The sequence below is a fragment of the Meriones unguiculatus genome, chromosome 3 (assembly GCF_030254825.1).
Source record: "Meriones unguiculatus strain TT.TT164.6M chromosome 3, Bangor_MerUng_6.1, whole genome shotgun sequence".
NCBI lineage: Eukaryota > Metazoa > Chordata > Mammalia > Rodentia > Muridae > Meriones > Meriones unguiculatus.
Window position 1 is genome coordinate 6,994,439 of NC_083351.1, and position 26,429 is coordinate 7,020,867.

Below are 26,429 nucleotides of genomic sequence, written 5' to 3' on the forward strand. Positions count from 1 at the left end.
AACCCGAGAGTCATCTCTTGGCCTGGGGTGCTGTCCGGGTGTGGGATGGAAAGGCCTATTCCCTGGGCTTCTGTTCCACTCTGTGTCAACTGGAGAAGACCCAAGAGACGAGGTGGCCTGGGGGAGCTCTGCTCAGGGACTCGCTGGTGACGGAGCCAGCGAGACCTGGCGCCATGAGAACACCCACGCCTTCAGAGACAGGGACTACTGACAGGCTCCAAGTGTAGAGAAGCAGAGGCACAAAGTCCCTGGGTGCATGGCCAAAATGAGGGACCCCCAAAGAGAAAACCAACAGGATGGAGACAGAGAAGAGGCAAAGAGAAGGAGCTGCTGGGTGGGAGACGCAGCTGCTTGGACGGGCGGGACACTCTTCCCAGCCTGCCCCGTGCTCTTCAGTCTGAGGACTGGGCGATGCCAGTTGCCAAGTGTGCTTGCTTACTGGGCAGGGCCCAGCCTGCTCACCTGGGTCAAAGGTGGCAGAGGGCTTGAGGGCGGCCGCAGCCAGTCTAGCCATCATGGGTGAGATGAGGCCTTTGCTCGCAGAGATCCTCTCCATGATGGAGGCAGGGGGCACCGAGAGAGAGGTAGCAGCTGTGGGGGCTGCGTCTCCAGCTCCGGAAGCCACCAGAGCCGGCATGTCAGGGGTTGCTGTGGCTGCGGCCCCAGTGGACATGGAGCCCAGGAGCCCCGGAGATCCCACAGGCAGTGAGGTGCTCCCACGGCCAGGAAGGAGAGGAAAGTAGGGTGCGGTGGTGGGCAGGCCTGAGTTGGAGAGGGCCAATGCTAGGGGAATGGACCCAGACAGGCCCTGGGGCAGCAGGCCTGCCATCTTGCTATTGGGAGGCTTGGCGGCGCCGGGCACAGCCTCGGTGGTGGTGGCAGAGGCTGCGGCGGCCAGGGACGCAGAAGACTGCTGGCTGGTGGGGGAGGCGCTGAGGCTGGAGTTCTTGCTGCTCAGGGCAGAGAAGTCCACAAGGTCGTCGTTGCTGGACTCCTCCTGTTCCGTGTCCTTGGTGCCCAGCAGCGAGGCCGGCAGCCCCAGGGCACCCGAGGAGCGGATGTGCCGGCGCTCGTGCTTGCGCTTGTGCGAGGTCATCTGGCTGGTGGAGGTGAAGGTGAAGCCGCAGCCGGCACGGATGCAGTGGAAGTGGTTGGTGGCCTTGCTGTACACGCAGCCCTCGTACTTGCACTCCTCGTACTTGTAGAACTTCTTGAAGCCGTCCTTGGCGTAGGCGTCGTCCTTGATGTGGTAGCTCTTGTGCTTCTCGATGTCACATTTGTTCTTGAAGGTGAACGTGCAGCCCGGGCGCCTGTGTGTGACACGGGGAGCCTGACACAGGGTCTCCCGGGAGGGGTGGTCCCTCAGGGGAGACCCAGGCTGAACGCCAAGGCAGGGCCATGACGCCTGCCTCTGTTCACAGCGGGCGCTGGGCCCTGGTGGGCCACCGGCCTGGCTCCCTGCTGGTCCCTCCTGCAGCCTCAGTCACCCACCTGCAGTGGAAGTGTGTGGTCTTCTGTCCATAGAACTGACAGTCGGCTGTGCCGCAGTCCTCCGTGGCTCGGAAGCGCTGGAAGCCGTCGTTGATGAGCTGGGTGTTCTTCTTGTGGAAGTTCTCGTGGGTCATCACGTCCGAGGTGCTTGTGTATACCTTGTTACACCCCACCTGCAGAGGCCAGAGGGCGGTCAGGGGACACGGCCAGGTCCCCCCGGCCAGCCAAGCTCAGGGCCTCAGCCGGAGCCAGGGCTGTGGGGCTTCTATTCAGGGGAGAGTCAGGCAGCTCCAAACCTCAGACCCCTCAGGCTAACCCAGGCTCTGAAGCAAAGAAAACCTCCAGGGACTCCAGCCTTCCCGGGGAGGGACTTCCATCTGTCTTCTGAGTATTGGACTGTTTGGGGCCCCATATACTTTTAGGCTCAGGTGAGGGACCCACTTTCTGGAGAAGTTAGGTGTGGTTCTAGTTGGTGACTATCTCTAAGGCCTTAGGCTTGGACAAGGGCTGGACCCTGGAGGTCACCTTTACCCCAGGACTTCCTTAGTGGATGGCTCCTGGGCACGGGGCCCTCCCACCCACTGCAGCTGGGCCAGGCAGGCAACGTTGCCATATTGAGTAAAAAAGCAGTGGCTCTGAGCACCCTCGAAGGCTGGGCTGTGCCAGTGTCTGCACCATCTCAGGCCCCGAGGGCGGCCCCCCCTCCTCACACCGGCCTGTTTCGGAGAGGCCATAACAGCCCCTGACAAGCTCGGGGGAGGCATGCAGGCTGCTATTTGCAACCCAAAGTTGCTTGCTCCTCCTGGGCTTGACACCTTGAAAAAGCCCAGACTCGGAGTGGCATTAAAACAAAGAATTAAACAAAAAACTTCTGCAGGAATCATTTGCAATGCTGCTCTTGGTGTTAAAGCCCGAAAAATGTCGGTCTATATAAACAGCTCCCTGAATTTCCCCCACACCAAGTATGGCAACAGGGAAGGCCCCACCCTGGCCACCAGACACTGCCAGCATCGGAGCTTCTGGGACCCTACTCGCCAGCCACCCCTGCCTTGGGTCAGGAGAAAAGGAGGGTCCCGGCCCGCCGGGCCTCGACTGCCGGGACGGCCCGGCCCCTCGGGCTCTGGCACCGCGGGCACCTGCATGCAGTGGTAGTGGGTGCTCTTCCCGTTGAGGTGGCAGCCGTGGTAGTAGACGCTGCAGTCGTCCAGCGGGCTGAAGCGCATGAAGCCGTGCTGCAGGGAGTTGTCGCGCTTCTTGTGCATGTTGTAATGCCGGATCACGTCCTGCTTACTTGTGAACCTCTGCCAGGGAAGAGCACCAAGTTGGCAGGCGCCCGTGCCCCCAGTCCCTGTGCCAACAGTGCTTGGACCAGGGCTGGCCCCAAGGCCCTCAGGTCACCCTAAAAATAACCCTGCTTAGGGTCAAGACAGCTCAGGCTGCCCAGCCAGTTCCCGGCACACTGGCCCTCGGTAGGAATGGCTCCAGAGACTCAGAAACCACAGTCCTTTCCTGATCTCTCCCAACGGCCACACCCAGGAGCACAGACCGCTGGGCTGGCCTTCAAGGCCGGGGCTCCGAGGGTGAACACACATGCTACCCAGGGCTCAGTGCACAGGCTGGGCAGGCCAGACAGAGGGTGCGAGTGTGTGCAGATGGCCCAGGGATACCTCTTGGCCAGCTCTGCCCTTGCCAGCAGAGGCCCTGAACATGTGACCTCAGCAGTTCATTTTGAAAACGAAGCAGGAAGGCTGCCCTCTGAAAGTCCTGGAAAGACAGTCAGCGGCTCAGACCGACGGGTCTAGCCTTGGTCCCTGCTAGACTCCCCGTGAAAGGGAGCTGGGATTTGCATCACAGAGACGCCAACGGCTGCTGCAGACCCCGTTGCTTGCCTGCTTAGCCGGAGCCTAGGAACGCAGACAACTAGTCTGCGCCCTCTGCTTACCCAGGTGAAGCTCAGGTGGCTGGTGGAGGACCCTCCCCCCACACCTACTTCCGGCGAGAGTCTGTGCTGGCTGGTGAGCACAGTGTGGCCCATACCTGGTAGTTGCATTCTGGGTCCAGGCAGTGATAGTGCTCTCGGTACTGGTAGGCGCAATGGATGTGGCCGCAGTGTTGACTTCCTGAGAACCTGAAAACGGGAGCGGGAGGAGGGTCAGAACCATCTCAGGATGCGAGTCCCAGAAAGGACTCTCTGGGAACCTAGGCCTGAACAGCTATTTTTGCCTTGGCCCCAAAGATATACTTCTGGGGTTTAGTGAGCCTGGGTGGAAATACAGGGGGACAAGGGTAACATAGCAGAGACTGGGAAAGCCAGAACCAGTGATTACACCTGTCAGGGATCCCGGGCCTACTGAACTGCCTGGAAGGCAGTGCCAGACGGAACAGAGGTCGGGACTCGGGTGGGGAAGAAGCAGCTGGGACGGGCCACAGCATCAAGTCTGAGTAACAGAAGGACCAGGGAGGACACAGATCCCCACACAACCCAAAGGCCTTTTCAGCAGGTAGCGGCCTGACCAACCCCCTACCCGCTACCCTGGCAGCTCAGCCCGGGAGGGGCCTCTGGCTGGGCCAACCCTGGGCTGTTGCGGAGAAGTGTTAAAGGCTTTCTCTCTGTTCTGGGCTTTTCCTGACACTTGAAACAGTCCAGAGTTATGAATTTTTAAAGCCTAGCATCTGGTCGGCTTCCCGAGGCAGGGAGCTCACTTTCCAGCCAAGTGCACCGTCAAGAGCCCTACACTGCCGGCCTCGGAATGGCCCCTCTCTAGGCCTAGACGTGTTAGGGCGTGGCTCTCTCAGTCTTGGTGATGGCCAGCCGCGAGGGCCCTGGGGAGGCACTCGCACTCAGCCGGCCTGTTCCCTTCTGTGAATGACGCACTGTATGAGGGGGTGTGGGTGGGGACAAGCCCCCGGCAATCAGGATTTCAATGGGAGCTGCCAAAAAGGCCGTCTGCTGAGGCACTAATAGTAATCATGGCAATAGCAATAAAGAGAAGACAGAGGGTAAGGAAGAACGTGGGAGACCGCAGGAAGACAGATGCCGCCGGGGCGTGACCCCTGCCACATGTCCCTCGAGAGGCTCAACTTGGGAATGTGTGGAGACGGATCTTCATCTGCCAATCCTGGCTCCTGCAGGATGGATCTCAAGTTTGGCTTCATCAGGGTTCCTCCCGCCCCCGGGATCCCAGCACGCCGTGGCTGAAGAAGAATGACTGTCCATTTCCCTTAACCCAATCGCTCTACTGCGCGCTGCACTCTATCCAGGGCTCCACAGAAGGCAGGACCCAGGTCAGCTGCCCACGGGGCTCATGTATTCACCTGTGGCACGCCTGGCACCAAGGCTTTCCCCTACATTCTGGCCCTACTTAGGTTACAAGCTGCCTAAGGACGGAGTTGCCTGTACTACCCCAAAAAGGAGGTCTGAGATGGGCACAGGCGCAGCCTTTCTGGGGGAGCTTAGAGACAGAGAGAGAGAGGAGATGCGGAGAAAGCAGCCCCCTGGTCCTAGGGGTGAGCTGATCCTCGGGTGGTTCCACAGCCCTTGGGCATTGCTGGGTTTCCCCACCTCTGTCCACAGGCTCCGCCCCAAGGGCCTACCTGGCAATATATTTCTGGTAAATGTTTACATCTTCGGTGACAGCTGGTTTATCTGTGGGCAATCCATTCCTGGTAAGACACACAGGGCACAGCCAGTTAGTGGATGGGGGTGGCCTCAGGCCCCAGGAGCATCTGACAGGCAGCTCCCTGCCCTGGGCCCTGGCTCCTCTCTCCTGTATCCTTCTGAGACACTCAGGGCAGTACTGGAAAAGTTTGTTGGCAGAAGCCCAGAGGCTCAGTTAACCCACCTCTGACGAGAGTGTGTGACCCTGAGCAGGCAGGGCTGGAGGGCCCAGCCAGGCCGACAGTTAGCCCAGGTGGAAGCCCCAGCACACAATGGGAATAAGCAGAGTGATGGCTGAGGAGAAACGCCAGCCAACCAGAGAGGAGGCAGGAGAGGACGGCTGTCCTGGACACATGTGTTCGGTCTGGCCATTCACCTCCCACCCTCATACCAAAGGGTGTCGACTGAATCTGCCCGGTTCACAGCCTCCAGGACCTGTCAGCCCTCACTGCCGCTGCAGAGGAAAGGGTGCCATTTGGCCTAACCAGACCCAATGTTTTAGCATCTGGGCCAGTCCTCTGTCCCTGGGTTACAGGTTCACAGGAGGTAGCCCACACTTAACTCCCTACCATCTTTCTGTCTTTCCAGTGGACCAGGTTGTACACCAGGAGCCAAGGCCACCGCCTGGACCCCAGACTGAGTCACTGCTACCAACCAGTGGGCAGAGGAGACTGGCCACGGCAACAGGGCTTAGCGGATGAGGACTGCAAAGAGGGTTGTGACAGTGTGAGGGTACACAGGAGGTGCACCACGTGCAAGGTGTAAAAACAGACAGTGCGAGGGCACGGGATGAGGGCACACGAGCAGTCATGTTTGTGTGTGCGTGTGTGTGCATGTAAGCATGGCACCGTGGCTGCACCCAACACAGAAGGCTTTGTAGGTAAAGAGGTAGGCCTCCCTGTCCAGGGCTTATGGTGGCAGTGGGGGCGGGGGCTCCTTACTTGACGGTGGAGACAGTTCCCGTGGTGATGGAGTCCGTTTTGGAAAAGGTTGACTTCAGGTACTCGGGAGTGTTGAAGGACAGGGAGGTGGGCGGCTCAGGTCCAGGTCCAGGGGCACTGGAACCACTGGGCACACTGGCGATGGGTGTAGGAACCAGGCTGGGGGCGGGCGGAACCTTGGTAGGGCCTGGCTTCTGGATGCCCCGCACGTCGTACTTGGAAGGGCGCCCCACCTTGCCTGTCTTGAAGGCGATGGCCCCGCCCATGTCAGGGCTTCCCTCCCCGGGTTTGAAGAGGTGCAGGTATTTGACGTTCTCCAGGTCGTACTTGGATGGCTTCTTGTAAGTGCTTCCATTCTGGGGCCTCAGGTTCTCGCCCGTCTTCAGTTTGTGGATGAAGAAGTCATACTTGGAGGCACGGGCTACCAGGTTCTGCATCTGGACACTGCCGTGGGACGGCAACGGCAAGATGGTGGCCTTGGTTTCCAGGTGGGCGGTGTGGCTGGGTAGCCGTAGGCTGGGCAAGGGGCCCACCAGCTCCTTGCCTGCGCGGTCCTCAGCCTTGCTGCCATGGGCTGGCCAGGGCAGCTGCTCGCCGGCCTTGAGTTTGCGGATGTATTCCTCATACTTGGAGAAACGTGCCCGCTTGCTGAGGGTATCCTCAGAGGTGGGTAACATGGAAGCGGCGGCCACCTCGGGGGTCGAGCCTGCATGCAGCTTCTCAAAACTGATCTTCCTGGCCAGCTCATCCCTGGTGTTCTGGTCATCGTAGCCAAACATGCCGAGGAATTCGGTCATGGTGGAAGCAGCGTAGTCCCTCAAAGAAGAGGCCTCTCCTGGGGGGGGGGGATGAGAGGGAGACAGGGGTGGGTCATTCCTGGGAGGGAGCAGGGGAGAAGAAGCCCCTCTACCTTGGGCCCCCACCCATGGAGGGAGGGGACCAGTGGTGGGAGGGGCAGAGCAGGACATGATCTATGGACATTTGGCTCACTTGTTAGGTTTTACGACTCTTAAATTAATTTGTTTTAAAAAAAAGTAATTAATACTGGGGTAAAATAAAACGAGTTCATCAATGCCAGGAAAATCAATTTCCTAAATGTTCTGGCCGATGGCTTTTCAGTACATTAAACAAAGTTTCATAAATGTCTCCGCTCTCTCGCCTTGGCCTAATATGAAAGAGAAGCCATTTTACTGGAAGTAAGGCAAGATCCCAACCTGCCTTCTGAGGCGGGGACAGTGGTCACGAGGAACAGAACAGGTAGTGTTGGGAACCACTGACTGGACAGCCAGGAGGGACTCCAAAGTAGGGGAAGCCACTGTGAGTCTGGGGTCTGCCTGGCTGGAGGATCAAGCCTAATGCCACAAGGATCCCTGGGCAGAGGAAAGACTTGGCCTAAGACGTCTCAGATCTGAGCTCTTTACCAGCCTCCTCAAACTTCCCCCAATAACAGCTGAGCGGATGCAGGAAGCACATCAGTGTGCCTACCAGACTTAATCAGCGCCCACCACCACCAATTGAGCCACGATCTGTATCAGGGACAAGCCCTTCAGAGCCCCTGGCCACCCTGCAGCTCCCTCTGCTCACATCTAAGGGTGGGTTACTTGGAGTGAAGACTGAGCCATGCTGGGTCCAGGGTACCAGGCCTGAGGGCAGGGTGTCCATCTTCCCCACTACCCATGCCCTACACTCTGAGAATTCTGCCTCCTCTCTTTGTGTGTGTCTCTCTCCCCTGCCCTTCCTCCCTCACATAAGGACACATATACATACTCATATACCACACACATATTCTCACATACATACTTGCAGACATACTCTCACATACTACACTGACACGCATAATACTGTGCCCACGTTTACATACACACTGATTTCATATCCGCAGATAACTTCCCCAGTTCTACACACAGACACTACATAATCCTCCAAGCCCCGGGACCAGCCTCAGCAGGGCTGGAGGAACTGAGCTCCTCATATCGCCTCTTCTGCGCTGTGTCACCACTGCAGATGGACAATCCCCAACATACACAAGCTCATTCATTTCTCCACCAAACTCCTGTTAGACAGCTCCTGTGGGCTGTCCCCAGCACCAGGTCAGGTACACACAGGCAAGCACGATGGAACAGCGCAGGGACTCCCGTGCTTTACCTGCTCCCATGCTCCCTCCACGTGAGCACACTCAGAGCAACCAGGTTCTAGGCTAGAGGCCCTAAGAGCATGGCCAGAGGGGACCCTTGACTCCCTCCAATCCTGCCAGCATTAGGAGTCTCAGAGCATCCTGGAAGGGGATCTGATGGAGCAGTGTGCCCTAGCAGGAGAGAAAGCCCAGCAGGATGTAGACGGAGGGGCTCTGAGCCATCATGGGGAGGGCAGCAGGTCCCCACTAGACACAAAAGGGGACCATCAGACACTCCCCTGACACACAGAGTGACTCCAGGAGCTCACAGACAGTTGCTTTGGCAAGCTGATTGGTCAGCACAGGCCTGAGTTCCAGACACACAGGTTGGGGGCTGTCCTGGGAGTGGGCTCTGCTTGCTGGATGAAGTGGTTCAGGGACCAGGGAAAAGGGCTAAAAATAGCTAGAGGCAGCTGAGTCCTCACTATATATGGCAGAGAAACAGAAGGCTCAGAAGGGCAGGCAGCATCGAACAGGGAGGGGACCAGCGGGGGTCCCACAGACAGCCAAAGTCTGGGGGAGCCAAACCCATGGTGGGCAGATAGGGCTCGGGCTAGAGACCCAGTGCTCAGGGCTGAGGGGCAAGACAGACTCGACAGTCCACGCCCTGCTTCTGCCTTCTTGGCTCCCAATTCCTGGGGTATGGGAAGAAGGCCGGAGGAGAGACTACCTGATGGCCCTGGCCATGGTGGAGCTGGGTGTGGGGTGAGGGTGTTGGGGGACAGCAGCCCTTGTACCCACCCCTCCCCTCTCCTCAGGCCCAGCACAATCACCTTGTGTCTGGCAACAGCAAGGGCTTTTCCTATCAGAGGAAACTGAAGGTCACACTTTTCCTCATTGATCTTGCAATGTTTGTTAATTACTCTGTCACTGATGTGGCGAAGGATAATTAAACAGCTCTGTTTATATCTTATATGCATAATTATGTGGCTGCGCAGGGCTCCCCGCACAGGGAGGAGATGCGCCCCTCGCTGCAGGGGGAAGGGGACAGGGGAGCAGGCAAGGGAGGCACAGGGCTCCAGGAATAAGCCTTGGAAGGGGACTGGGGACTAGAGCCAGGACCCCAGCTCCAGTCCAAGAGGAGACCCCTCTCCGGTCTGAAATGCCAGGCCAGCCCTCCCCTGGAGCAGAAACGGGGAAGGCTGCTGTGTCCTAAGGACAAGGAGACACTGATGAAGCCAGGCTTCTGCTGCCCTGTGGGAAACAGGTCAACCCGAGAAACATGTCCAGGACAGCTGCATGTTGAGGGGAATCTGCTGGCTGGGCCAAGCCAGGCTTGCGGCTCTGAGAACCCCTGCTTCAGAGGGCAGGATGGGGCACAGGGAAGGAGACAGGGTGGACTAGGGCACAAAGCCCTTTCTAGACATTTTGGTTAAGCCACTGAGAGCAGGCTTAGAGAAGAGAACTCATGCTGTTCATTGCCGCCACTGCTACAATCCGACTGGTCCCCATACCATGGCCAGGTACCACGTGGCCGCAAACAGACCCCCTGCTCTGCAGGGGTGTGCAAGTACCTGCCCATTCATCTCTCCGGTCTATCTGTGCACATGTCTGCCTGACCCGAAAGCCTCCCAAAGCCCCATTGCTAGCAGCCCCCAAGGCCCTGCTCAGACTCAGGAAGCTGCCACTGCTGTCCTGCCCCCCCACCCAACACACACTCCCACCCCATCTCTCCAATGTTTGGAGGAACAAGGAAGAATTCCCTGGATTACACTCTTGCCTGCTGGGCCTCTCCAGGGAACTGGGTCCTTTTCTAGCCTTCCCCTTCCCTTCCCCCATGGCCAGACACACACCTGAAGCCTGCTTGGCACTGGGGCCGCCGTCACCCTTGGAAGCCGTTCCATCTGAGTCCTTTTCCTCCAGGACACTGCTCTCCTTTGAGGGCTCTTCTGCGTGGTCTTCTTCATCGCTGCAGCCCTGTGGCTGGACCATGTAGACGCCCTCCGGGGGTAGCTCCAGGCCCTCACGGGCAATGCGCCCCAACACTGGCGTGGGTGCAGGCTCCTCACTGTATTCCCCATTGACCCATTTCTCGATCACTGCCCGCCTCTTGTCTTCTTCACTTCGGGGAGCCCGGGTCACCCCAGACTCGGGGCCACTGTGCTCTTTGTCCCGGGGACGGAGTGGGCTACCTTCAGCTTGGGGGCCAGCCTCTGCTCCCTTCTCCACGACCACCTGTCGGCTCAGCTTGGCACAGATGGCGTTGAGCTTCAGGCCGCCTTTGCGCTTGGCTGCCATGGGAGGCCTGCCTGCTGGTGGGTCGGTGCACCGGGTGCCTTCAGCTGCAGGGGTGGAGCGGGACACGGAGGTGAGACGTGCACACCAAGAACAGCCATCCCCAAGGAGCGCTCCACCCCCCTCGGTTGGCTACAGCTTGGTCAAGCTGCCCTGAGACCACCTGGCAGGTGCCCATCTCCTGTATTAGCCTGGGTACTCCAGGCTGGACTCGCATTTCCCCTACCCAGAGAACCCAGCACAGAACCTGACATGAGGAGGTGGTTAAAGAAAAAGGAATGAATCCCTCTTGGAAACAAGAATTCCGGTGCCTGATTCCTGAAAGAATTTCCTAGGCTTGCCTTGCCTGAAATGGCCCCTCTGTGAGGTGACATGTCTGTTAACACAGGAAATGAAGGCACAGACAGGTGAAGGGGTTGGTGTGAGGGAAGGCTGGCAAGTGGCAATGCGGCACTGCTGGCCGCGTGGCCCTACTTCTGAATGTTCTACCTTACCACAGGTCCCTGGGGAGGAGTCAGCCGCAGCCAGCTTCCAGCCTGTGCCAACCTCCTGCCTCACCGATCCGGCAGCTCTTGGCTGGCACCTTCCCCACCTGAGCACCTTGTTCTCTGGCAGCTCTTCTCCCTGCCCCCTGCCCCTGGTTCCTACTTCTGCTCCCTGGATGGCAGGGCTCTTCCCTTTGGCCATTCAGGTCCTCTCTAAGGCCTCCCTTCCCATCACTCTTTTCTGCTTTTCACATCTCTACCCCACATGGAGTCTGGCCATTTCCTATTGCTGCTTCCTTTCCACAAACACAGACCTCCTCACAACCCTCCCGTGGCCACTCTTCTTAGGGCCTCCATCTTCCGTTTAGTTCCTGGAGCCCTGGAAAGTCTAGCTGGGGCTGAGAAGTCTATTTCCCAACCCAGAGGACCCTCGGTAAGGACAGGTTGGGACCAGTTGGACCTACAGATCCTGTGTATAATCTCTAGAGACAGCCACTGAGCCATCCCCTCATACTGCTCAGCTTGTCCTCTCGCCTCAGTAGGCCTCTAGGGTCTCAGGGGCACGCTGGCCAGGAAGACTAACAAAGGCACACACCCATACACTCTGTAACCCCACGTATGGATCTGCCAGCCGTCCACCCATCCATTTAGGGAGGTCCTACAGTGTAGTGGCTGTGTGGACGCTCTCTGCACACCAAACCTTTGCGGATAGGGTCCCCATCTACTTTCGAGAGCTCTTGCCAGGGAAACTGGCATGACCCATATGGGTCAGAAGGCTGCGTGAGGGGCTCTTCTCAGGAGCTATGACATGTGATGGTCAAATACCATGAAAACCCACACGCTGAGGACCCACCTGTGGCTATATCTGTGTCTGCCTAGAGGCCTCATGCCACACAAAGATAACCTCCTTGACTTGCACGTGCAGATTAACCACCCCTTCAAATATACAATGCCCAGTGGCCCCAGATCCCTGATTTGTCACAGCCGCTGATATGTAAGGCCCTGTCCGGCCCAGAAGGGACTGGCCAATGCCAGCCAGCCTAGTCCATGGCTACAGAAAGATCTGCTCAGTCCCATTCCCATAATCCTCGTCCAGAGGTCATGGCTTTGCCCAAACCAGAGCCCCCTGTATTCATGTCTGCCCACAGTGCCAGGGCTGTGCTGTCCAACACAAATCCCTGAGCACCTACATGTGGCTCTATCTTGAAACTCAGTGACAGGGCTCACGGCCACACCCCATCCCACTTAGCCTCTGGGCAGACCATCGGGCTCTGTGGTAACACATGACTTCCACAGGGTAGCAGGCCTCACCTGGGACCCTTTGTCCCTGTCTTGGATGGGAAGAGGCAGGCGGGAGTGGAGGAACCTGCACTATTTTTACCAGGAGGTAAGCAGCCAAGTGTGTATGGCAGACGGCAAATGAATCTATAAATATTTATCCCAAGGAAGAGGGAAGCACAAGCACTCAGGGCTGCACTTGCTTCTGGCAACACCCCCTCCTCTGGTCCCCACCCATCCTGGAGCCTCCCTGAACTTCGGCCCACCCAGCACAACCCACCCTCTCTCCATCTCGGCATGGAGCCGAGTCTCTGCCTGGGTCCCCACCAGCTGGGATGCAGCTGTGCGCTCAGGGCCCACCCCCAGCTCCAAGCCCCTTTGCTCTAGACAACTCCCTCTACACCTGCCCTCCAGCTGCTGCTCTGCCCCAGACCACCTGCCTTCCAGATGTTGCCCTCCCCCTGACTCCACTGATAGTCCCAAGGGTGGAGGTGGAGAAGTAGGAGGTGTCTGGGCCCAGGACACAGGGACAGAGAGGGAGAGGTGAGAGCCAGGTTTACAGTCCTAAGTGCCCGCGCGTGTAAGGCTGGGGTGGCAGGAAGGGGCTTATGCATGAGGCTGAGAGCTAGGCTGTCTTCCTGCCTTCCGGTCCCCATGAACCTTCAGCCAGCCCCTCCATCAAGGCCTTGGGACCTCCAGATTAACACACCCCCCACTGGTCTGACCCCAGACTCCTGACCGTGTAAACATTCCTCTGACTTTCTTCCCTAAAATATAAACGCCATGGCCAGGCCTCAATGGAAGGAAGCCATCCGTCCCCGGTCCTGTCACTGCCCCTTTCATCTCCTTCCCGCCACTAGCCTGCCCGCTGCTCTATTTACACTGGACACTTCCTTTGGGAACAATACTGCCCAGGAGGCAGGCTGGGCTGGAGGGTGGGAAGCTCAGGGGGCTCCCGGTCTGCTGACCCACAGACGGGCAGACTCAGGGGTGGCTGTGAAGGTGGGAAGAAGAGAGGAGAGTTAAGGAGGACCTGGAAGTATGCATTCCACTTCTGGTAGCCTGTTTCTGACCCCAGCTGCTCTACACCAGCAGGGCAAACACTAGGAAGTGTACAGTATAGATTAGAGTCCTGGAGTCAGAGCCCTGAGCATACAGTCTGGCTCTGCCCATTGTGAGCTCCAAGCCTGGAGCGGATTTCTCCCTAAAGAAGCACTGCAGAAGTGCAAGGTGAGGTCTGTCTGTGCCATGCACAGGGCCTGGGAAGCAAGGACTGGGAAAAGTATGCTGCGTCCTGAAAGGGGCAACAGGCAGGTGGATGTCACATCTCAATCAAGATACAAAGACCTTGGAAAAGCTCATTTGACCCAGGGAAATAGGGGGAAAGGACAGACAGAGGACTGAGGTGGTTCCTTCAGGCTTCCTCTTCAGCCACCTCTTAACTCCCCGGGTTCCAATTCTCCTCATGAGGCTTGAAACTCAATAAGCTCCCAGCAGGCATCCAAGCAAAAAGCAGAGCCTGTCAGAGTTGGTAAAGAAAGGCACAACTGCCCACCATTCCAGCAGGGACTCATTGACGGTTCCGAAGGACAGTTGAGCAGGCACCATGATAATCCCATTTGTCAGAGAAGAAAGCTGATCCCCACCCCCACCCCCGGCCCAGAGCATGAGGACATGCTCACAAGAGCCACTGAGGCTGGGCTGGAAACATCCCTGGCTTCCCTACAGGAGTTCCTCTCGTCCCCTATCCCATTTCCTCTTCAACCTCACTTCCTGTTCCCATAACTTCGGAGCCCCCTAAAGTGTTAACTGCGATGGATAAAATGGTGCAGCAGATTGCTACAATAAATAATTTACTGATATTTATAAATATTCAAATCAGCCAGCTTCAGAAATCGAATGAAGGGAGGGCCTCAGGAGAAGGGCCCGATATGGCATGAATCTCATCATTCCCTCTGAAGGCTGGGAAGGCCAGAGCTCCTGCCAGCTTTGGTGAGAAGGGGGTGCTCAGAGGGCTGCACCTGGGCCCCAGGTCCCCCACCTCCTTGACCATGAAGTAAACACCAGGCATAGCTAGAAGAACTGCTCCCTCCTCAGCTGGTCCAGCCAGACCCTCTGCCGTAGGCAGCCTGGGCACAACAGGAGAGCCTTGGTGCCTGACAGCCCTGGGTCCTGGAGTGGCTGATCTTGTGGGGTAGAGGCAGTCCCACGGGGCTGGGCAGGCTGGCAGCCCCCTATCTCCACCCCCCATGAGTAATGTATTTCGTGGCCAGGCTGCCTGTCAGCCACCGGGCTCCGGTGCTTTATGGGCTCTGCTTGGTGGCTCTGAACTCCCTGGTAGGAAATAAAGTTCTCCCTGCGCGTCCCTTCTAAACATTTCACTCAGTGGAAACGGTGTTTAAGAAAAATGAGGACATATTTCTTCCTAAGGATGCAGTATCCCCTTTGGGCGGCCTAATGCCCGCTGTATATCAGGAGGTGGGGAGGCAGGGGCCAGCAGCCAGTCCCCTGGGGTGGGGGTGGGGGTGCATGGGGTCCTGCCTGCCTTTGGCCAGAGCTCAGGGGCCACGGGAACTGCTGTGCCACGCTGGTGACTGCCCTAGCCCACAGTATCTCCAGTCACACAGCTGGTGACACCCCGGAGCACCTTGTCTATGCTGGGCACATACCTTGGTGACCCCCCTCATATCCCAGCGCGTCAGTTGTGCTGTCCCCGTTTCTAGTTGAGACAGCGGAAGCCGTGAGATTGGTAATTACTTTCTGTCACCCAGTCAGCACTAGAGCACAACTCCCACCAGGCTCAGATGTCCAAGGCCACAGGCTTAAACCCTACCATACATGCCTCCCACAGCCTTCAAACCAGCTGTCCCGGAGTCTCAGAGGTGGCGTGCTGTTGGGAGTTTCCACCCTGGCTACCCATGGGGAGCTTAAACTTCACGGGCCGCAAGCCCCAGGCTGACAGTGCAGTGCCTCTGTCCCAGCCACTTCGGAGCTCTGCCTGCAGGCCAGCGCCTGGCTTCAAACAGGAGGCTACGCTGTGAAAATCAGACAGGCGGTTGGCTTCCTGCATCAGCCTGGCTCCTACAGAGTGGCTTGTTCTGTACAGATGTGGGAACAAATTTCAAAAGTGATTCCAAGAGCCATCACTGTGGCAAAGAGCATAGGTGTGACATGAAAACATGTTAGTGAAGAAAGGGTACTGGACACAGACCCCCTCATTTTCTCCCCCACAATCCACTGCTCATTATCTCCATAGGAACAGTTCCCTCCCCTGGCTCTCCTAGCCAGGAACTGTCCCCTAGGAGAGGGATGTCCCCTTTTGGGCCTGCTCCCAACCTTGGCTGGGAACAAGGGCTTCTGAGTGTTGGAGGGAGGAAGGAGTAACTGCTACCCTAGGGTTCTTGGCCCTGGACAGATCCGAGCAGGAGAATGGGCGGGGCTTGGTCACTGGGCCCTAGCTTGCCCCCCTTTGTTTATTTATTTATTATGATTTTTTTTTTTTTTTAGTTCAGTTAAAAGGTTTACTACCCAGACGCGTCTAAGTGGCCTCACTTAGCGTAAGTAACTCTATAAATCAGGGGAACTGTTAGCATCCACCGCACACGCTGGCTATCAATCTCCCCCAGGTCACAGCCAAACAGGAAGGGGAGAAAAAAGAGAGTTGCCACCCAGGGGAGATTTAAAACACACACTGAGCAAATACACACAGACCTGTGCCTGCCCTACTTGTGTGTGTGTGCATGGCTGCGCGCGCGCGCACACGCACACACACACACACACACACACACACACACACACACACACGTGTGTATTTACACATGTGCCCACAGAGTGGCCCATTCACTGGAAGTGCCCTGTGGTCATGGTAATAGAACACAAACAGCTCCTGTTGCCAGAGGGATGCCAGCCCTCCCACCCCCAGGGAGGGCTTCTCAATCCCTGAACTGCCCTGCTGCAGGCAAGTGGCTCTGGAGGGCTGTTGAGAGGATCAGCTTGGTCCCTTTCCTCCCTGTGGCCCTCAGCTCTTCAGACATGATGAAACTGAGCTCAAGGCAGGTGCTTGTATGAGGGGGCAGAGCCAGAGACAGGGCTAGGGGGTCGTCACATGGGCACCTGTGTTCCTACCACTGAGCCCTGGCCAGCACCGGGCTCCGGAAGGAAAGAACGACATAAATGAGTGACCGGGCCCCGGCTGTGAGACTCAGCGGGGCAACCTTTGGCAGCAGCCGCCGAGTGCCCCAGCTTACTGAGTGGTGCAGCCTGGTGTCCACACAGCCTAGACATAGGCTCACGTCCTCGGTGAGGCCCCAGACCTAGAAGACACTACTAGCCCAGCCATACCAGGACCTGGAGCAGGGAGGCAGCTCTGAGTATCCTCTACAGTTGGGAAACAGACACAGGTCAGACAGCCTGAGGGGGAGACCTGCCCGGCCTACCTCCCTCCCTGCAGCCGGAGGCCGCCCAGGCTCACCCGCCTGCCTGCCCGCTGCATCTCTCCATGAACTCTATTTCTCTTTCCTCTCTGAAAACAACTGAGCTGTAAATACTGTTTAACCTTCTCCCCCCCCTCCCCACCACCGCCCCCTCCCCTCTGCACTATAAAAACACAAATATGCCATAACTCAGCCGGCCTGGCCGCCCAGCCTCCAACATGCCCCGCGCCCGGGCCTCTCAGGAAGGTCATTACAAACGACTTTCCGATTCACTGCTCCTGAAATAATTTTGTGTATTAAAACCTGAATCTGCACTTTCTGGGGCCGAAAGCCTCGCTTAATTATGGCGGGTGTCCTTGGGACGGACAGTGATCCTTCACTCGCCCGCGCTCCAGCCCTCCGCCCGCCAGCCCGCCCCCCTCCCCGGGCCCAATCTGTTTTCAAAGTGTGTCTGTCCTTTATTAAATTGTTTTCTTTTCCACATTATCAGTTGCCATGGAGACCTCATCTCTCGGATTATTTGAATTTCATTATATCTATTGATTTGGGAGCATTTCATCTTTTTTATTGTTTTTCTGTCAATTTTCAAAACGAATAACCATCTAATTTGCGTCAGTGCTGATTATGTTTGTCCCTCAATAGAGGTCGGCAGCTGCGCTGGGGAAACAAATCAATGAAAAACCATCATAAAACTCCCCACTCCAGTCTCCAGGATGTGTGGGTGACATTCCACGCCTGCGAGAGACACACTCATCAGCTCCAACTTCAGCGACGGTGGCGGCAGCCCCACTTCACGGCCGCCTCCTTTGGCCTTAATATTTAATTTCGCGATTTCGGGCATTATTAGTGGTGTTTTTATTAGCGAGTGTGCGTGTGAGCGTTCGCTGGTGGGCTGGCTGTTTCATTAATTTGTGGGTGAGGCAGGGAAACCCCTAAGGAAGGCAGGGCAGACTGCGTCTGGGGTGTGGCGGGAAGTGGAGAAAGCAGGGGGAACACCCCGAGGAGGGCTCAGGAGCCAGGAGACAGGAGGGCCCTGAGGAGAGGCTGGGAAAGGGGGGACCGAGTGAAGGGGTGGAAAAGAGGGAATTCAAATTGCTTACTTTGTTGGTTTTTTTTAAATAATTTATGCAATTTTAAGCATTTATGTATAAATTTTTTAATAAGCCACCCTGGAGCAGGATGGCCATTAACATCCCAACGTCCTTCTGTCCAATGGGCTGGCAGAGAGGATCAATTTCTGAGAGTACTTTCCCTTTTTTATGACATGATAAAATGCTTTTAAAGCAACTTACACAAATATGGAAATTTTTTCTTTTTTTTTTTCCTCGTCCCCTCTCCCTTCCCCTAACAGCCTTCTTATTCACCAGGGAAGGAGGGGCTGTTCTTTTGAGTGCACACACACACACACACACACACACACACACACACACACACACACCCCTAGCTCTCTCTCCTGCTGGGGAGGGGGCTGAGGGGCCGGCAGGGAGACAGCCCAGTTCTAACTGGAACTGGCCGCCTGTCCTTCTAACAAGGGCATAAACTTTCATTACCCGTGCACGCAGTCAAAGACAATTTAGGGAAACGCGCTGCTCGGAAAAGGAAAACCTCAGCGATTCGTGGTCCATGCCGTGGCTACCATCTGGGGGCTGTCCATTTAGCCCGAGGGCACCTGGGACCAGAACCTCTGACTCTGCCCTGCCCAGCAGGAGGTAAGGAGCAGGGCAGAGCCAGAACCCCCACCTCTCTCCCCCCTCCCCAGTGGTGCTTTCCACAGAGGCAGTCAGAGCTAGACCAGTGAGCCCAGTATGCAAGGGTCTGCCTCCTCAGCTGGACTAGACCCTGCCAGTCTTGCCTTGGACTAAAGCTGCCCTGCTTAATTTTACCCTTCCCCAAACCCCTTCGTCAACACCAGTCAGGAGCAGGCCCTGACGGCGAGCACTCGGCTCCTTCATTTCTGCTGCTTTAGAGACAGCTAGGGATGGCTGCATGCAGACATGGACAGACAGATGGAGCAAAGAAAGAAAGCAGGGAAATCTGTCCTAAGTCGTCTTGGAGGCCCACAAGGAGCCCCATAGGACAAAATGCCCTCCCTAGGGGTCCCCACTTTGGAAGCAGGTGTGTGGCAGAAGTGACTCTAGGTCGAAGATGAAGGAAAGCAAGCCACAAGGGGAAGACGGCAGGGGGTCCCCATCAGCAGAATTCTGGGTGACTTCCTTGTTGCTCATGATAGAAGGAAGGGGTCTGAGGGTGAATCCTGCCTAAGCTCTTCCGCTGCTGCTGAGAATCACCCCAGATCCAGAGGAAGGCCTCGCTGCCTCCATCCCCACCCTCCCGGTATATGCAGCCTCCTGAGGTGAGAATCAGCGAAAACACCGCAAGTCCACACTTTGCTCCTCTCCAGAAGTTGCCACTTTAAGCATGTCTCCCCTGTCCTGGGCCCCAGCGTCCACATCTGTAACAGAGTGTGCTTAAGGGATGACTGTCTGGGACAAGGTGATGAGCACACGGAGCACTTCTATAGTGCTCATCACCACAGAGACCTCTTTTCTGCAGCCTTAGAGGAAGCTATGTACAGATGGCTGCCAGCTCTGTCCAGAGATTCAGTGACTGCCATGCCCCCCTAAGCCGAATCTGCAGAAGCTAGACTTCCTCTTTCTGCCTCACCAGGCCAGGCCCTCCCACCACAGACCACCAGGCCCCTCTGAAGGCACCTCCTGAGTGAGTGCCTGCCCCGCTCCGTCAGCAGCTGCCCCGTGGGTAGCCCACAGCTCCCTTGACCCTCTGAAAGGCCTCTAGGGCAGAAAGTGAGCTGCCCTAGAGAAGCCTGACCACTCCAAGCCCTTGGTGGGAATGGAGGGGAGCACCCACCTCTCTCCTTTTCTGTGCTCAGATCCCCCCAACTGTCATTAAAATAACAAGTTTCTGTTACAATCTAAACATTCCCACATCGCATAAAGGGTTATATTACACCCGAGTCACTCCCGGCCCATGTTTGCACAGAAAAGCTCACGGCAGGTCCCCCCTCCTGACGAAGTGACTTATTAAAGTTTAAACAGTAATTAACAGAACAATAAAAATAAAGGGATGTTTGGGGAGTCATAGCGCACACAGGGTTTTTGGCAGTGCCAGCAGTTTTTCAGTGCCCTGCGCTGGCAGCAAAATGTGACTGTGAAGCCAGGGGGGACGGAGGACGGGCCAGGGTTGAGCCAGGGAGACTTGAGGCCTGATGGGTGAGAAACTGAGGCCAGATTGGAAAGGATGATGGTCTAGAGTAACAGGATAGGCACATGGGTACAAAGAAGAAAGTATGACAGCAGAGCACTGGAGGGAGGGGCTTTGGAAAGGCCAGGAGGGTTGATGGTCTGGCTCTGCCTGGCACCAAGCACTTCCGGGAGCCCAGGGCCTGGTCATATCTAGCCAACTCCAGCAGGGACCTGGCACTAGGAGACCCTGAAGTTAATGATTCCTGGAACTGGACCCCTGCCACACTTTTCACCCAGTCAAGCAGGTACCTTCCTTACTCTATTCCTAGCTGCTGCGGCCAGGCACCCTGGGAACTCTCCTAAATGTGTGAATAAAGACTTTGTGAGGAAAGCCTTCCTCGGCCTGCTCTGGGGGCAGGAGGCCAGCCATCTTAACTTGTACCAAGACCCACCTAGAACAAGAGAGTACCCAGAAAGCTTGCTCAGGCAGACCCCCACTGTGAAGACTTCACGAAGCCCAGGATGTACAGGGACCTCCAGAGAACAAGAGCATCCTGGGGCTGGCAAGGCCTCCCCTTACCTCAACCTCACCTTTTATCCCAGCCACACAAGAGGCTCAGATCCACGGCTGTAGGGGAAGGCAGAGTCACAGTGTGCCCAGCCTGGTACTGAGGCCAGTACCTCAGTACGCTGTCCTCAAAGCCTCTGGTGCCAGAGAAGAGGAAAAGCTCGACCCAAGCTGGCCAGGTGACAGGCATCAAAGTACTGCTGAGCCAGTCCTTGACCTCCAAACCTAAGCTCCCTCCTGCTTCTTCTCTTCCCCAGACTTCCTGGACCCTCACTGCTGTAGGTCCTGTTGAGCGAGCGCGTGTGTTGACCCCAGGCTACTCCCCGGTCTTCCCATCCCAGTGCCCATGGCCCATCTTGATGCCTGTCTGCCACTGTGCATCACCACCCTTCCTCTTCAAGGAGTCACTGTAGAATCAACGTCCTCTCCTCAGCACACAAAATCTTAAAAGTGGATTTTCAGTACAGCACCCTAATTCCCTCTAAGGCACGGAGTGGTCTCCAGGACACCATAACGAGGTCTCTCCTCTCTCCTCTGGGCAAAAGAGCACCCCACCCCGGGCTCCTGTGCTCCCCATCTCTGTCTACACCTCAGCCAGCCTGAGTAGGCCTTCCTCAAGAGCCTCTCTCTACCTTGGTACCTGCCATCAGCAACTCCATACCAACACTGAGCTCAGAGATAAGCCCCAGCCTACGGCCAGAGGCCCTCCCAGCTCTGCTTGCAGAGCCCTGGGCTGGTCCCTCCACACCAAAAAGACAAGTGCTAGCAGGGGTGGCTGTGAGCCATGTGCACAGGTGAGGTGAGGCTGCGGCCGAGCTCATTCTAACCTCCTGTCTCATGAAGTCTGGGTCCTGGGCAGCTGATGGACACATCAGGCAAGGACTCTGTCTCTGGCCAGGTCCTGTGGGCACAGGCAGAAGGGGAATAGTGTGGGTCTCCAAAGACCCCAGTGCCACCTGGATGTCAGGCATGTACAACTGTGCCCTAGGCCCCGCGGGGTCTTCAGCCAACAGCTTTTCTCTCCCTCTTTCTGGATAGCTCACTGGGGCTTCGTTCCTCACACACACACACACCCAACTCTGAGTGACTCATAATGGCGGGGAGTGGAGGCTTGAGCAGAAAGAACTCAAAGGGGGTAGGTGATGTTTCTCCAGCCTCCAGCTGCCATGTTCCAAAAGGTGCTCACACTCCCTTACTGCTGGAGAAGGCAGCCTGAGTCACCCTGCCCCAGAGCTGTGCTGGGGTTGGGGGTGTCCTCCAGGGTAGGGGAAATTCTGGTGAAAGGACAAGGCAGAGGGTGTTTGGGTGGCAGCAACGAGGGCAGGTAGGGAACAAGCCCTTCTAATGGGCCTGCTCTAGAGTGGATGTGTGGGAACCATTTCTAGAACCTGCTGTCTATCCCAGGGGAACAGGCAAGGAATTGAGGCTGAACAAGGAGTTCCTGATGGAGGGAAGCCAGGTGCCTTCCCACCCTAGAAAACAGCTACCAAGATGGAGGCTGTTTTAGATCTGCACCAGGCTTCAGAACTACAAGGGGGCCAAAGCCTAAGATGATTTGCTGAAAGCCAGGGTCACTCCCTGCCCAGGACCAGACAGAGCAAGAGACCCAGTTCCTACCCTGAATCCTCTCATGCCCAGGTCATCAGGCCCTTTTCTGCTTAAAGGGACCTTCCCCAACCTTGGAAACTGACTGTTCCAGAATATTTCTTTCGTCCCCACAGGGGTTCCCTTCTTGGGGGGATTTAGGCCACCCACTGCTCCACCCCATCTGAGAAACCCAACAGTTTTGAGCAGAGCTTCTGGGGTTCAGGGTACAGGGCAGGAAGTCCAGCACACCAGTTCTATAAGGGCTCTCTCCTGGCTTATCCACTGGAAACGGAGAGGCTGTGGCGGTGGGAGGGGCCTTCCCGATGCGGGGACTGTGCTCCCACAGTCCTTTTGGGCTGTGCTGTGAAAAGGAAGTAGGGCAAGAAGTACCCAGGAATCAGAAAAGGGCCTGAAACAGACAGGCCCTGGGTAGTAAGCATGGCCCCAGGGAGGCAACTTGCAACAGTCCACCCCCCCCACCCCCCCACTTCTGCAGCCTACTGACTCAATCCTTTTCTAAGGCCAACAGTGAGGAGGACATGAGGGGACTAATTTAGGAGTATTTTTAAAACTGTGGCCCTGGTGGAGGGGTTTAGCAGTTGTCAGCCATCTGGAATAAGGAATTACAATCACCCCCCTAATCCTATATTCCCTAAATCCTAAAGCTGGTTAGTGCGGGGACGAGGCAGCAGGTGGGTGGGGGGTGGGAGTCTGTTCCAGAAAGAGGCAAAGCCCAGAGAGGTGCCCCCAGGCCTAGCTGGTACCTTCCCTCCCCCTTGGAAGGTGCCTGGGCCTAGGGTGTGGGCTGAGGAGCCCAGTGTGCTTGGAGCCCACTCAGCTCCCCCACTGCTCACGCTTGCTCACTCCCCAGGCCTCGCTGGCTTGCGCAGGGGCCGTCAGGTAAATTAGATCTGAAAGCTGACAATTTCTGACCATATTTCCTTGATTATTTCAAACAAATGCACAGCAGCCGCTGTAAGGAGATTAAAGTGACATAAACGTCCCGAGTGGGAGGGGGGAGGGCAGAGGATTCAGGTCACCCCCATCCGTCCCCCGCCTGACAGACGCTATATCGCTATCCAATCCAATAAAAAATCCCCCCCTTTTGCTTTAATTAATTTTACAGCTAGCTTGCTTAATTACTTTCAATCAAAATCCTCCTGCCATCGCAAAATTAGAGATGGTTGAGCTCCATTAGCCTAAATTCTTCATTTCCATATAGAAAAGAGGCTGTCTACAGAGCCAGCCTGGGCCCCTGGCAGGACAGACACCCGTCTGCCCACCCGCTGCCAGCCAGCCCACTCTGGTTTCCATTCCCTGGTTATCTCTGCCTTCAGCATGTCCCCTCATCTTCTCTACCATGATACCTTAGACTGAGGGTTCTGGTGGGTATCCTTCCCACTATCCCCCAGCTCTGCCCCAGACCTCATGCAGAGGCATCAGGGCTAGGCCAGGTTGGCGCGGAGCTCTGTCTGCTTCTGCTGAAAGCAAGAGCCCACAGATCCTGGGGTCTTCCCCTTACCAGCTGCCCCTCAACAGGGCTTCCCGTCCTGGCTACCCAAACTCATAGCAGACAGGTCTCTGGACCCTCTACCCACACAAGAGCTATTAGCAGAGCAGGTACACTCTAAGTCTTGGAGTTTAGCATGTCTGTATAGACCCTGGAATCAACATCATCCAGGTTCCCTCTACTGACTCCTGGCTAGAGTTGTTACCCACTGTTAGAGCGACTGTAGAGCCAGCTGTCTCGGTGGCACAAGGCAACACAGCAGCCCCCACGGACTAGTGTTCTCTGCCCCCACCTCCTAGTAGCCATGGTTCCCAGTCTCCAGCAGCTGCTTCTTCACCCCCAGCCTGGCTGGTGGGTGGTGGGTCTGGGCTCCGTCTGCATCCTGTGCTGTGCTGGCTCCCTTCTCCTCCCTGCCACCTGCCTTATCCTCATAGCCCCAACCCCAGCTCCGGAAACTCCACTTCAGGTTTTCCATGCTACAGCCCCGAGTGTCACCACAGGGTCTAGTCCAACCTGGGATCCAGCTGATTAAGGATCTGCAACAGGATGTAGGGATTATAATAAAACCTGGCTCTGGACCTTCAGGGGCAGTAGGCCAAGTCTGGGCTCCTGGATTCCTCTCTTCCCCCTTTCTCTACAGTGACCCCCGGCCATGCTGTCAAGTGAAGAGCATTTAGAAGGTCCACACAGTTCCAGCTAGACTCTGGGAAGTGAGCAACACGGGTGGCATCAAGGGACCTGGACAAAGCTTGTCAGAAAGGCGGGGTGGGGTGGGGAAAAGGAGTAATACCCAGAGTTTGCCTTGTACTCTCTATGCTCTTCTCGGTAAGGAAGCCAGCCTGATCTCCCTTAGGGAACCCAAGTGTTGGTAGGGTGTGCTCAGCATGGCACCTGGGTAAAGGCAAATCAGTAAAGAAAAAGTACCCCATGGGCTGTGTGAGACCCTTCCAGGCAACAGGTCCTACTCTCGCCCCATGGCTATGGCTGTCTAGCACTGGGGTGCGCGGCCCCTCCCGATGGGGAGCTGAACTTGGAAGCTGCGGTTAGGGACCAGCTGCCCACACGCTGGATATCCTTCCACACAGCCCTCCTCCTGCTCTGTGTTGCTTCTCAGCTGCCTGCTCCCTGCCGGCACTGCTCACTCTGGCCCTCGGGATCCTAGAGGATAGTCTGAAGTCTCAGGAAGCTTGGACACTAGTGAGGACTCACTGAGCACTTCACAGCTACTAAGAGAGCGGAGGGGCAGCAACAGAGAGTTCAGGGCTCTGAGTTTACCTGGCCTTGCTGAGCCCCAAGGTCAGCAGGTGAAGAGTCAAGGAAGGAGACATGAGGCTCTCCCGTTCCTTTGCTTCCCGCACCAGGCCTGTCACATGGGCCTCTTTACCTCATCACCTCAAGGGGTAGGAGGTAGAGGAGGCTGCAGTGGCCCCAGTCTATGGGCACTTGCTCCCTTCTCGTTGCTCTCTGTGTACTGAACTGGGGTGCGCCTCATTCCCATTTTGTCCAGACCATCATGCCTGGCCCAGATGGGTAGAGGTGGAAGCCAGTTCAGGGTCCTAGAGATCAAAGGACACCTACTGGAGGAAGACAGACATCCCAAATTCTCCCCATGGCAGCTGGTGCTTCTACCCCAGGCCTTCAGCACACTGAGCCCCCAGCAGAAGGACCTCCCTCAACTCCGGGGCCTGGCATCCTTTCTCTGAGGCATCCTTCAGGGGTCCTAGCGACATTCTGAGAAGCTCTCCAGATCACCCCCTCCTTGCCTCCGAGCCCACTACTGTTTGTAGTCCTTCTACAGTAACAAGTCATCTGTCCACCTCATTAGACCAAGAGATCCACAGGACAGAACCACTGTTCAGCACAGCGTCTGGCCCAATAAATATTTACTGAAATGAACACAGAAAGCTAAGTGCTTCTTGCGTTGACTAGGGCAGAGATGGGGACCCAGGGCGTGGCCTGACTTCGGAACCAGACCCTGTCTAGCTCTAGGAACCCTCCCTGCCTGCTGGGGTGGAGACTCCCCGGTGGGACTGAACGGACACTAAGAGTGTATCTCGCCCTCTTCAGCCCCAGGCTCACCTCCAAATGCCCTTCACAGGACTCTGCCCAGAGAACAAAGAAGGCCCCAGTTGTTCCAGCATTTCTCTGTAAGAGGAACAACTGTTGCCGGTCAGTCCTTTCTGAATAAACCCAGCAACTGTTTGCAGTGTAGGGCAATTTTCTCCCTCCGCCTTCTGTCCTTGTCCCAAAAAGGAGAAAAGGAGATTTAAAAAAAAAAAAAAGATGGGGGAAGAGCCCATACCAAGCCCCACAATCTCCCTACACCCGCTCTCAAGTCTGTCTGGAAATGTTTTGAGCACAAAGAGGGCACAAGGACAGCCACCTGCTGTCCCTGACAACTGCAACAGCCGCAGCTAAGGGACAGGCTGTGAGATCAGGACCCAAAAAAAGGAGGTGAGAAAGTAAAGGATGAAGGGAGGCAAGCGGGGTTTGCAGAGGGACAACAGGAAAGATCAAAGCCAAAGAAGGTGGAGGTCGTAATCTGGCCAGGAATCACGGGCACAGAGGGCTGTGAGGCCCGAGGCAGAGACTCAGACAGCCCAGAAGGCTCCTGGAGGCCAGGCAACACGGAATGGCAGGGCGCTCTGTGGGATAGTGCATGTGATGGGGGTGGTGAGGAGGGAGAGAAGAGGACTGGAGAAGAGGGAGCAAGGAGGTCTATTAAAATCCTCTCAGTGCATAACACAAAATGTCAGGGTTTATAGCTTCATTCTTGGCTTTGCTGGGACTGAGAACCCTGAACAGAAATGTCACCGCTTGTCATGTTTAATCACCTGCTGTTTGTTAACACCTCCCCTGCAAGGAGC

The 26,429-nt window shown here is 56.4% G+C and overlaps 1 protein-coding gene across 3 annotated transcripts in view; it reads right to left on the reverse strand.

Annotated features, from left to right (window-relative positions):
* Positions 1–26,429, reverse strand: part of Casz1 (castor zinc finger 1) — a 146,791-nt gene that overhangs the window by 15,002 nt on the left and 105,360 nt on the right. For all 3 annotated transcript variants that reach the window (XM_021636204.2, XM_021636201.2, XM_060379069.1), the window contains 7 exons: positions 10,057–10,545; positions 6,091–6,925; positions 5,086–5,154; positions 3,529–3,619; positions 2,628–2,792; positions 1,492–1,664; positions 463–1,310 (listed from right to left, as the gene is read on the reverse strand). In XM_021636204.2, coding sequence (XP_021491879.1) covers positions 463–1,310; positions 1,492–1,664; positions 2,628–2,792; positions 3,529–3,619; positions 5,086–5,154; positions 6,091–6,925; positions 10,057–10,545 — 2,670 coding nt within the window. The remainder of the gene's footprint in view (positions 1–462; positions 1,311–1,491; positions 1,665–2,627; positions 2,793–3,528; positions 3,620–5,085; positions 5,155–6,090; positions 6,926–10,056; positions 10,546–26,429) is intronic.